The sequence below is a fragment of the Megachile rotundata genome, chromosome 12, assembly GCF_050947335.1.
Source record: "Megachile rotundata isolate GNS110a chromosome 12, iyMegRotu1, whole genome shotgun sequence".
Lineage (NCBI taxonomy): Eukaryota > Metazoa > Arthropoda > Insecta > Hymenoptera > Megachilidae > Megachile > Megachile rotundata.
This window is the reverse complement of record NC_134994.1, coordinates 15,559,355-15,572,201: the sequence shown is the minus strand read 5'-3', so window position 1 is coordinate 15,572,201 and position 12,847 is coordinate 15,559,355. Positions and strand designations below refer to the sequence as shown.

At 49.3% G+C, this 12,847-nt stretch overlaps 1 protein-coding gene across 1 annotated transcript in view; it reads right to left on the bottom strand.

Moving 5' to 3' along the window:
- Positions 1–12,715, bottom strand: part of jing (AE binding protein 2 jing) — a 66,756-nt gene extending 54,041 nt beyond the window's left edge. The window contains exon 1 of the mRNA XM_076537875.1: positions 11,310–12,715. Coding sequence (XP_076393990.1) covers positions 11,310–12,544 — 1,235 coding nt within the window. The 5' untranslated portion in view covers positions 12,545–12,715. The remainder of the gene's footprint in view (positions 1–11,309) is intronic.
- Between the last annotated feature and the right edge of the window lie 132 nt (positions 12,716–12,847).

Genomic DNA, 12,847 nt, shown 5'->3' with positions numbered 1-12,847 from the left:
CGCTCGCTATAGGATCTGCGCGGATTTCGCACTCGCAGATGCACAAGTTGGCACCCCACGAAACGTCGGAGCCCGTCCATCCCTTAAGAGCGAGATAAGCCATCGAGGCAGGGAGCTGAGGCGAGATCGACGTATAACGATGAGGGAGCGTCAATATTAAATTGCGGAATGACCAATCAGTCAGCGGGGATGGACTTCACGGATGGATCGGCTTTTTCGTGACCGTCCCTTCTTCTCTTCCTCCCTACTCTCACGGATATTGGATTTCTGCCCTGTTAAGCGTCGATCTTCTTCAGACTCTCTACGAAAAAAAAGCTCGACATTTGTGTCGTCGACGAATCAACGAAACAACCTTATCAGCCCTTTGCTTTCTATTTCGTTCGATACTTATCAGGCTTTTCGTAATCAAAATAACTAGATCCTACATCGATACGAGCCGTCATTCGAACAAGTTAAGACCGTTATCGATAGATCTCCTAAAAATAGACCTCGTTTTATCTTAAAACTGTAAATAAAAGTATCGAGGCAAAAAGGTGGAAAAGAATCTGATCGTTGTTCACGCTTTATCCCGGCTGCAATTTAAGATGTTCGTCTTACTTTTACACCTACGACACGTAGAAGAAAAAAAAGATAAAAGAGTTTGGGGCCGGGTTTTTTGTCTTTCGAGGCCTGTCAGCGAGGCGCGAAATTAAAGGTGCGTGCACAGAATGCGAGAAAGAACGAAGACGGAGGAGAAAGAGAAAGAAGGAGAGACCAGTTTGCAAGGTGCGCGAACCAGGTGTTGCTCCTCGATATCTCCATCTCCGTCTGCTCGCCCTCGTGTTACAACTTTGTACCTGTAATTTGACTGCTCGGAATCTTTCGCCGACGACCGTCCGTTTTTATTAGCGTACTAAGTGAAAGATCGAGCTCGCTTTCCGCGAAATCACGATCCGAATTGTTGCCACCCTGCGAATTGCTTCGCGAAAACGATACCATCTAAGGCGGAAGGATCTGAACTTCAATCGCTATCTCGGTGATTCGTTCGAGGGTCGATAAGCTATCGACGCTGATTATATTATATTTGATTTGATGGGCGTTTCCGGAACAATTAAGCGGAAAAGACATACGAAGGAAATCGAAGGAGAAAAGTTTTGCGACCGCCTGTACCCGCGGCTGGAGGAGGTCCATATCGAACGGGCTGTATCGATTAGTTGTGTCCAAAGGGCAGCTTCCTAGGGCAGAATACTTTTCAGAGCGAGGGTGCCTTTCCTCCCTCTCGCTCTCTTTCTCCTTCTCTTTTTCCTTCTTTCGTACGCGTCCATCGGGAAGCGTACGAGCGACCCCGGTGGTCGTTGCAATCGAGAAAGAGTAACAAAGAATGAGACGGGAGAGGAAAAAGATAGAAAAAATATAGGAGGGAGACATCGAGTATACACGCCCCGAGTTCGCTGGACCGTTCTACTGTGACGTAATTTTCTATGCATCCTGGACACGTTCTTGAAAGAAGATCAAACGAGAACGCTCGCTCCATTTTTTTTTACCGGTTCATGGCCACCCGTCATTAACAAAATTTATCATCGATCGGGTTAATTGGCGAATAAACATCGGATAAAAAGTTTTTATTATTATTTAGCGATGTACGAAGCTCTCCCGTTAAAAGATTCGACAACTATTGACCCTTCGCGATACGAAACGAACGATTAAACTCGTCGACGAGAATGTCAAGGATCACGCTACGCAGAGACTGGACTCGCGGTAAGATTCGTCGGAGAAGGGAAGGATGAGTAAAAAAAAGAGAGGCGCGAGGTTGAGATGCGGTTAGCAATTACGCTACCGAACGTGGTCGGATACGAAACCGATCGAAGGGAAGAGACCCTCCTTCCGGGCAGAATTACGAGATTCCACGAGCTCGACTTTTCGACGCAGAACCAAGGAGAACACGTAAACGATCCGAAGAATTGGCCGGAGAACGCTGCCTTCAGGGATACGCAACGTTTCCGAACTCGAATTTCGGAGCTACCTTTTGCGTGGACGATTTCGAAAGTAGTTACGGCAATTTGCCAGATTTCATGGAAGCGGATCAAAGAATCGACGTCAAACATCAAATTTATATACTCATTTTACCAACATTTTACCGACCAATTTTTTCGCAATTGTTATCGAATATAATTGGCACGTATGCCGTGTTACTCCACGTGAAAATTGACCGTGCTCCGTAAATCTATCAGGTTTACTCGATTCTCTACGGTAAGAACGACAGAAATTTTTGATCGGCGAACGATCGAAGGAAAAATCCAGAGCGTTCCCAGGTCAACGAATCCAACCGGATGTCGCACTTTCATTAGAGACGACCAGCTGGCGCGGCGAATAATGGTTCGTAAAGAAGAGTCGTTATTGTCGCTTCGTATCTCGTGGTTGAAAAATCGAACGTTACAAAACACGGCGTCACGATCCCGTGGTGCGATGCTTTCTAAAAATTCAGCTTTTGGTTTCATAATTCCGAAACGTTTTACGATCTTGCCTGTATACAATAGCAATTGTATACTGAGAACAGAAGCTGTTGAATAAACATTCGCATAAACGAGCCGACGCGTTAACTGCTAACCGGAAATTAATTTTCACGACGTCGAGCTGGTAATAGCCCTAAAAATACAGGCTGTCTCGTAATAAGTAGAACCCCTTTAAAAATGGTGCTCGAATTAAAGACGCTTCGTTTTACTTACAAAGGTATATACGATAATATGTTTTACGACAGAGACGAATCAGGAGGTAATTTTTAATTATCCGACGTTAAAAACAACTCGGCTATACTTGGCAATTTTGAACGATTTCGAAATAACGCGACAACTGGATGAACTTTAAACGAGGCAAGATTAACGCGCGACCCATTTCAATCGTGTACTTTCGCGGAACTGTCGCGTGAAATAGAACGAGCAGTTTAAACAAGACCTCTTTATTCGATCCAGAAAAGTTGGAGCATCCAGGTCAGCAACCTGGCAGGATATTGCTCACCTATTCCATCGTTCGTCCAGCATCAAGAAATATTACTAGATAAATCGTAGACGAGTAATATAGCGAGTAACGATTCGGTTTTATACGCTTGAAATTGCTGGAAAATTTGCGAAAGAGAGTAGAGAACGACGGTCGCCACCGACGAGCGGGCGAAGGAACACGGAGAGCGAGAAGAACGAACGAAGAGAGAGACGAAGCGAACGAGGGTAGAATAAAAAGGGAATCCAACAAAAAACCTGGAATAAAGGACGAAGAATAAGGCAGGCTGCGCGTTGACCTGAAAAAAGTATAATATCTTGGCACGAGGGCGAGCGGAATCGAGGATAAGGTAGAACGAAAAAATGTGTCGAACGTCCACGACAAGGAAGAAAATTCGTTAACTCGAACAGCTGAAATGTCGCAATTTGTCCGAGATATTTCTGAAAAGTCGACGAGCACCTTTCAACGAATTCAACGTTTCCAATATTTCGAGGGAGGGACGATCGTCTTCTCGACTCGGCTTCGTTCGCGTCATCGACGATACAAGTACATAGAAGGAATCGAGCCAAGTTTGGCGAATGTCCGGACGAGATTGTAAACTCGTGCCAGGGGAAGCGGGTAATTTATCGAGGACGGATCGAAGCCGTGTTGACCCAACGTGGCACGGAAAAACTAATTCAAACGTTAAAGAACACGGACCGATTACCGGGTGTCGATAAATTGCTTCGTTCGGCTAAAGTAATCCAAGATAATACACCGACGGTTTAAATGATAAAATCGAGCGATTTTATACCGATACTCTTATTACGACCGAAAAGAGTTCAAATACATTAGTGGACGAGCGAAAAGGTCCACATACACCTTCGGAATATATCGGCGAACGCGCGATGGAGTACTCGCGCATGTATACGCTTTGAGGGGTACACGCGAGTGTCTTCCATGTACCAAAGGGCGCGTGTAATCGTATATATACGCTCTGCAGTGTCCTCGCGAAGGCGTATATACACGTGTTTCGCAGTTCAAGAGCGTAATACATGGAATCACGTGATTTGACCGCGAACGTATACATAATAGGAGCAAATAGGTTCGAAACGGGTACGGTTTCTCGTGTTTCTCGAAGGGCATTTAAAATCCTCCGGGGCCCCGGGTACTCGGGAGGAAAAGAGGAGGCAAAAAGGCCCACGAAAAGGGGCGTTCCTAAACGACCAAACCAGTTTTAGGGAGCGTAAGAGTGGTAGGGCCGGGAGCCCGATCCTACGATCCCTTTGGTGCTTTCCTTTTGGTGTGTAAACCATACCACGCTTGCGGGTCATGGTGTACCGGCGCGATATTTTTTCCCGGATAAAAGCGAATGCGATCCACGGCCAGCCGAACCGTGACGAAATCGTTAAATCATAATCAAGCAGTCGCGTCGGTTCGTTCCCGGTTGCGCGTGACTCGCCTCGACCGATCATTAATTGTTATCGTTGATTTTCCCGCAATACGAGTTTCCGCTCCGTTTCGAGATTCTGCTCGATCTTGTTTCGAAACGAACGCCTATCGACACCGGCACGATATCGGTATTTCCTTCGCCGTTAAACTCGTTAAGGTTCATTCCCGCGGCCGATCATTTCGCGCGATCGCGATGCGCGATCAGAACGTTCGATAAATAAAAAAGTTATCGATCCGACAGCGCTCGCCGATCGGTAAAAAGGTTACGTCCGAATTAAAATGCCACCGTATCGGCGCTGGAAGTCGGTACGTCGCGTGTTACGCCAAGCAGTTACGCGAGTAGTTGTGTTACACGGCTATTTACGGCGAAATAACGCAACGGAAAATGGGTTACCGCAATCTCGTGGAAGGTCTCGCGATAATGAACGCGACTTTCTTGAAATCGCGCCGCGCGATCACGCTCCTGGTCGTCTTTCTCGCATGCGACAAGATAGTTTCCTCCTTTTTCTCCTGACTCCGGTATAAGCAGTAATTATCGGTACCGCCGGCGTAATAGGAAAACGTGTTTTTCGCATTTCTCCATTCGGAATAGTCTCTCGCGAATCCGATAAAATTAGATTATGGAAGATGATTCGACATCGCGGTATCACGGTCACGTCGATCGATCATAATAACCGCGTCGATCGATAACGGGAGTTAAAACTGTCATCGCTGCGAAGATGCTTGTTCGATATTGTTGAGAAAACGTTCGAGCAAGACTTAACAAGCCGATTGATTCTATTAACTTAATTACGTATCGATTCGCTGACATAGTTTACGTAGCGATCTTCGAGCGTAGGATCGGAATCGGTTCGTTCGTACGCGAAACGATAGCGGACGAAGAACATCTCGGTTAGAAAAGTTGTTCTCGAGAAGAGGCGAGCTTCCGATCTCGAGCGAGCCAAAGGGAGTCCTGTCTACGAGAGGTTTAGGTCCGAGGCAAGTTTTGCACAGTCCGCTCTTCGGTCCAGGCGGATCCTTTTTGCAATTAAAAAACCGGATGGACTGGTTCCAGCCTCGGACATTCCGCAAATTCTGACCGCGAAATCGAGGAGATGGAGGGACCAAGCAACAAGAGGAGTGGGTTCAAGGGATAAATAGCGGGGTTAGAGATCTCTTTCCATCTCCCTTGCTCCTTTTTCTACCGATTTTTTTCTCTTTCTTCTGGTTTCCTTGTACCATTCCCTCCTCCCTTTCTCGCCCACCTATCCTCTCGTTTTGACTTTGGTCGGGATAGAAAATGAAACTCGTTCTTGGACGTCCTATCTCGCCCTACTAGACTCGGCTCTGTTAACGGTCTAGACTTTCGTCCGCGCGAATTTTATTCGAGCAAGTAAATTTCACGAGAGATCCATGTCAATTTGTATCGAATCGTAGACAAAGCGGCAAACTCTAATATTGAAAACGTTATCGACAATCTATTCTCTCCTCTTCCGCTTAATGACGTGGAAATATTTCCATGTTCGGATTTCTTCGCATCGACGAAGCTTCGAGTGGCCTAATTTTGCAAACTTCCAACGTTCGAATCGGTATTACCTAATCGAATAGGGGAGCGTTTACAAATTTACATTATCGGATTAGTAGCGAATATAATGTACGTCAGGAATCTGCAGAAATCTCGTAATTGAAAGAATCTATTAGGATAACGTTATAAACGAAATCGGAGCGAGCAAGATCGAACGGGAGGCGAACGGATCCCGTCCACCTAGCATCGAACAATTTTGCTGCTTACAGCTAATTGATCGTTAGCGGTATTCGACGAGAGGGAAATGGCGCTGGTACGAGACGGAAATTACAAGCAGGGGAAACGGCGTCACTCCCACTCTCGATTTGCGCCATCGAAAACTGGATCTTGGCTTTTCAGAATGTCGCGTCGAAAAATCTCGATTATTTATTTTCACGTTGAAAAAATTTGCTGCGGAAAACGACTGCTCGCTTCGGATCCGAATCGCGCAGGCAACGCGCGTGCACGGCGATCGCGGGCTTGCAACCTAGGCCTAGGTTTAATAAGTGTCGGGTTTTGCAACGCGTCGGTTTCGTAATCGGCACTCTATCGCGACGACCGCGTTTCTCGTTCACGGGCTGCACGGCAGAAGTGCTGCACGGCCGGTCGTTGGTTTCACTCTCTCTTTCTTCGCTGTGTTTGTTCGCTCGTCGCGCTCCGTGCCCTCGCGAACACGCGAGCGGATTCGAAGCGTTCGTTGCGATTCGACCGGTCACGGTTCGTGGCTCGTGCGATTCCTTTGCCTCGGTGAACGGTATCCGACTACCGAAGCGATGCCTGTCGGCTAAATTTTAACGATCCGGACGATGAGTCCATCGGACGATCGCTTTCTAGATCTTATCTTCGCGCGATATCGGTGAAATCGGCAACGCGCGTTATCGATCGTAAAAACAAATTCGTTCGATCGGTTCGATTTTCTTGGAACGTTCGTTGCCGCGACTTTTCGACCGGATTTCGTGCATCGCGTTGCGCCACGTTCGATCGTACCTTAGATTCTGTACAGGTGCTACGTAGTGGTTGTTGCACCGATATTCTTGGAACGAGTTTCTCGAACGAAGCTCTTCCCATTCGACGATCTTATCGCGACGGTTTATCGATCTGTGCCGAGCGTGACTAGCCACTGTAACTTTGCGAGCATTTACACGCGAACCATCGAGATAATTCGTCAAAATTTCAACTTTTTGGCTACGGTGAATCCCGTCGACTTGGCAAGAAGCATCCTGGCCGACCATTCCGCAGGATTATTCGTCCAACGCGGTTCCAGGGAGTCGTTGCGTTCCGCGTCGAGGAAACAGCGGTAATGCAACGATGCAGCGACGAGAAGAGGAGGGTTTAGCCGGTTGTTGGATCAATACGAGCCAGCCTAGCGGCCCTTTTCGACCGGCCCTGTTCTTTCTCCCGATTCGCGCAACAAGTTCTCTAACGGGTGTCCCGGTCTCGCGCGATCCCTTTTCCCGCTCGAAGGATCGCACCCCTCGATCCAATTAACGTGTCCCATCCACCCTTCGACAAAAGGCCTGCTTTTGTTCCTGTCTAATTAGAAGGACCGCGGATTAATTGCAATTAACCGCAGCTTGTCGCGTCTACCGAAAGCGACCGGTTGTCGCGATTAAGATCCTTCGAGAAACCGACCGTCGAGAAAAGAACGGAACTTCGAACTTAGACCTTCCGAATGGCCCACGATGTTTCTCAATTTCCTCCGTCGGATTTTTGCAGAAGGTCCGAACGAGTCACGAGCGGAGTCGACGAGCAACCGAGCGAACGAGCAGGCGTAATAGAGCTGAGCTTTCTAACTGCGGTTGCGACATCGCTCGAGCGGCGTTTTTGCGGCACCGCGGCTCATGGGAAACCCACCGCCTTCGCCGTCCACCTCCTCTCGTTAACCGGCACAATGCGCGCTTTTTCCTACGAACAGCCGCCCACGTGCTAAACGGAGAATGGCCACGTTTCGACGTGCAATATCTTCTCGAAACTGCGGCTCCGTTTCTTCGAGCCACGACACTCGATCGAGATTGCGATACGGACAGAATCGATTATTTTACAATTAACCTACCACCGGTGCGGTTAGAATCGAGCACCGGCAACTTAGCGACGGTCAGAATAATTTCGAGGGAGAAGCAAGTTTTTCCGCGAAGCGACGAAACGGAGTATTCGGGGCGGCCGAAAGTCGAAAGAGAGGACGGGCCCGCGTAAGCAGCCGAAACCGGCAACCTTTACCTTCACTTTGCTTTGCCGGCTGTTCCTCCGCTCGTTTCATTCACGAATTTCACTTTCACGGCCACGGCCACGGCCATGGCCACGCGATTCGCGTCGCGACCACCGCTCCACGATCGCCCCCGCTCCGTTTCGCTTCTCGAACGATCGGAAAAAAACTAAATAAACAATCGACAACGAAACAAGCATCCTCGTCAGAGTAGTTTTATCCGTTTGCGCGAAAACTAGAAGACGGTCAGCCAATTGACAGACGTGGATCATCGGGATTAAATATTTTGCAATCGACGGATGATCCTCGACGACGAGGATACGCGTCGCGTGCATCGAAAGAGTTAAACGCCAGCGGTCGGTTCTCGAAATCCAAAGTAACCTCGACGAATCGTGCGTAAAGGCAAAAAGAAGCGAACAGTGTGCAGTAGAATTTATGAAGCACTCGAGCCGTGTCTCACGCGGTGCAGCATACTTTCTGATTTGGAACCGTGAGCTCCACGAGCGCTCGCGCGTACACGCGAACCCTGTACCGGGCATTCTGCTAATATTTTCATGGTTGTCTCCTGCTGCGGCCAAGCCCAGCAGAGGCTGGCTAGCCGCGATTGCTTGTTTTTCGCGATGTAATTGGTCTCTGGTACGGTTCACCGAACGGTCGCAGCTCTTATCGTGGCTCGAACGCGTCCAGATAATGACCCGAATTCACCTCGCTGCTCGTTAATCTTTGCCACGACGATAACGGCCGACTTCGCGTCGCTAATCACCGGTCCCTCGTGTTTTCGGAACGATTCTACGGTTTCTCTTTGCCCCGTTTCGTCCAAATGGCTCTTTGGTCCGCGGGAACGAACGCTTGCCACGCTCCAAGATACTCGGTAGGCTCTTTTCCACTCACCAGTATATTCGAGTTTAGCAGCTGACCCTTTCCACTAAAAGCTACCGGCATTAAATTCTCAACCATTATTTTAGATAGAAGCATGGATTAGTTCGAGCCGGTACACTTCCGGAGTGCACCGGTCGAACTTTGGACTAGCCGAACAAACTTTGTTCGAACAACTGGCTCCGACTAGTTCGTCCATGCCAGTCGATAACGCGGATAAAGAAAAGAACGGACGAAGGAAACAAGAAATTTATTTTACGATTAAACTTAACGACGCGACGTGTCACGACTATGCACCTTGTCGACACAGTACGTCGGGAGAGACATTCCAAGTGTTCGATACTATCGCGCACTAAGCTGCTAGTTTCCTTCGTCGATTAACTTAACAGCTGCGACAATTAGCAAGGGATAACGGTATAGAAATCGACTCCGTCGTCACGCGGCACCGAATATCGGAATCGAGTTGTTTCGAAGCAAACGAACGTGTACGCGTTTCACGGTAACCAGATAATCGTTATCGAAGTTAAACGCAACTATCTCTAGGCTAGCGATTAAATCGAACGGAGAGACATAGTTGCACGGAACTGTCGGCTGTAATTTACTAGATCGTTGCACAGGAAATGTCCAATTTACGATTTCGTTCAAAATAATAATCGTTGACGCGAAAAAGCGTTGTGCCAGTCGCCCGTGGTCGCCCTACAAGTAGGGACTCGCCGATACGTAATACCGCTATGTTATTAATGGCACAATAGCGCACTGTTTAGAAAATTAATAATCCTTATCTCGTAATATGCCGTTCTACGTACGATTGGTTTCACGATGGTCATCGACGAATCGATATAACCATCTACTTTTCGAAATGGGCCACTCGATATGTACAGATCTGTTCCTGTCTATCTTTGGCATAGAATCGGTCTAAGTACTTACGTGCCTTCGTGATAGACGAAGATCGTTCGCGTGAAACTCCGAGAGATAAATGCACGACGAGTTGCTAAAACACGCTCGCATTCATGGTCGCGTTATTCGAGACGGTCAGAAAATATTGTTGGAAAAAGTACACGTACATACGATTCGCTTAGAGCGGTAACCACGCAATTCCAAATATAGCTGCGAAGAAGCTACTGATCGAGATCGATTATAGAAAAGATAAAATGACGCATCGTGTACGTCCTGCGCTAGTAAATACCACGCAAAGCAACGTCGCGCGCATCTTATCGGGAGACAATGAAAATTGATAGAGAAACGAGAAAGAAATAAGCGATACGGATTACGATGACGGAGTTGGAAAGGAACAATAACGCGGTCGCTCGAAGAGGTTAAGAGTTTCTTCCCGAGAAACGTTCGAGCTTAGCGTACCGCGGAGAAAGAACCGTTAGGATGCTAAACTTTTATTGCGACCTCTTTTTCCCTGGAAGGTGAACGCGTCCGTTTAGCGTATCGCGAAACGATCGTCGCGTCGCGTACTTTTGGAAGAAAAAATCCGAGTTTCGACGTGGCCGGGTATAGCGATCGAACGGAGAAACGAACGATGGGTGTTTAGCTAGCGTGATAAGTTCGCGTAAGGCGAGGGCCGAACGAAGAAGAGAAAGAGACGGAGAGGCGCGGAGAAACGGAAAGCAGGCGCGAGAGAAAGAGGGAGGAAAAGAAGAACGAGTTGGCAGCATCTATGAACCTATAAACACGCCGCGCGCCGCGCCATGCCGCGCACACAGATCGAACGCAGCCACGGTTGTCGGTCTCGTAACCACGGTACAACGACCCCTGGCCTGCCGTCGAACGCGCCTTCGCGTTAATTGCGATACCCGAACATCGTCAGCCTGTCTCGGACATCGACTTGGAGCGACGAGTACGCGAACAAGCTCCGAAATTACTTTCGCGTTCGTTCGTCGAACACAGGTGGCTCCTCCCGACGATGTTCGACGTACGGATACGGCGAATACAAACCGCTCCGAAAACAGCATTGTCGATACGTAAACGGTGGAAAAAGAGGCGAATGCTTTTCCGTGCGGTCGCGATCGCACGATGCACGGAGAAGCGAGGCGTTCGTTTCGAGAGCAAAGACGATAACGAAGACCGAAAAGAGGGAGATGATCGTTCGGCTAGAAATTGGACATCGCGAAGCTGCGCGAAGCGCGAAGGCACGCCACGCCACGCCACGCCACGGGTTTCTAGTTCCTCGCTGTTTCTCTCCGTTTCTCCTCCTACTTTTCCTCGTCCGCCTCCTCGAGGTTCGAGACTCGAGGCGTTCCTCGAACGACGCTAGAAGCTATCTCGCTCGCTCACCTGTCAGAACTCTCGGAGCTGTCGTATCGATCGGCGCACCGCTTCTTGCCGCAAGGGCCGACGAGGGTGTCTTCGGCCATCCTAACCTGTCCCTTGAAAGGGCTGCCCTGATGCCTGCCGGCGACGAGGCCATTTGCAGTAACACCAGCGGCACCAGCACCACCACCACCAGAAGCAGAAACAGCAGCGGCGGCAGCAGCACCACCAATACCACTACTACTACTACTACTACTACTATTGCTACCACCGTCACTACTACCATCACTAGCGATGCCGTTCGTCTTTCGGGCCGCGTCGTCTCTCTCGATCTCGCCGTTATCGCATCCGAGACGACTCACTTTCCGTAACGCGTTCCTGTCCTCGTCCTCGTCCTCGTCCTCGTCGTTGTCGTCGTCCACGCGTTGTCGACGGCACTCGTTCACTTTGTTCACGCGATCGTTCGAGGCATCCTTGTCGAGGAAAACGACGCTCGCGGACCTCGACCGCCGACCGTCGGCCGAGAAGGCGGCATCGTCACCGCGCGTCGCGTAACCGGTCATCGCGGCACCGTCGCTACCACTACTTCCATTATTATTACTATTATTATTATTATTATTATTAATACCATTGCTACTACTATTACCGCTACAGCTCTCTTCGTTTTTCACAGTCTTTGTTAGATCGAATCGAACAACGCCGCAACACTTCTTCGAAACACCGTTTTCCTTTCTCGCAGCTTCTGCGTTCTCGTACTCTTCTTCTTCCTCGTCATCCTCGTCATCGTCTTCGTCGTAATCGTCGCTGGTCGGTGACGCGAACGAGAGAACGCGCGTCGTGTCAACACCGGCACCACTATCACTCTCGATTTTGCTAACGCGTTCGGTACCGTCGACGTCGCTGTTCTCGTGCTCGCGACGTCGAAAATGATGCTGATGATGATTGTTATTCGCGTTACCGTTGTTGTTGCTGTTGCCGTTGATATTACTGTTGTTATTACCGTTACTCGAATGTCGCCGTAAAACGTGAGGGTGACAATTGCGACGAAGAAGACGATGCTGTTGATGTTGTCGATGATAAGGATGATGATGCTCGAGCACCGAAGCGTCGTCGTGGATGCGTCTGGCGATGTCCTGACCCGTGCTCAAGGACGTCATCGAAGACGGGGCGTCCTGACGTTTGTGTCGTTCTCTCGTTAAACGAGAATCACTGTTCCCTAGGTCGGTGGCCGCGTCTTCCACGGAAGGACCGTCTGCCATCTTGTAAACGAATGCACTAATGCCTGGCAGAGGCCCTATGGCACGAGCACGGGCCGCGCCACCGCTAGCTCGCTTCTACGGCCCGGCACGGCTCGCTTAACCCCTCTTTTCTTCACCGTACAAAACCACCGCCACCTCTCACCGACGGCAACCCACTGATGGCCCCCACTCTAGCGATCGCCGACGCCTGCCAACGAAGCCGAACGACTATGCACGAACTTGTCCGACGGTTTACGAACTTAAACGAACGCCCTTCCCTTTCGTCGATCTCGCTGTTCCTCGCGACATCTCGCGTCCCCTTCG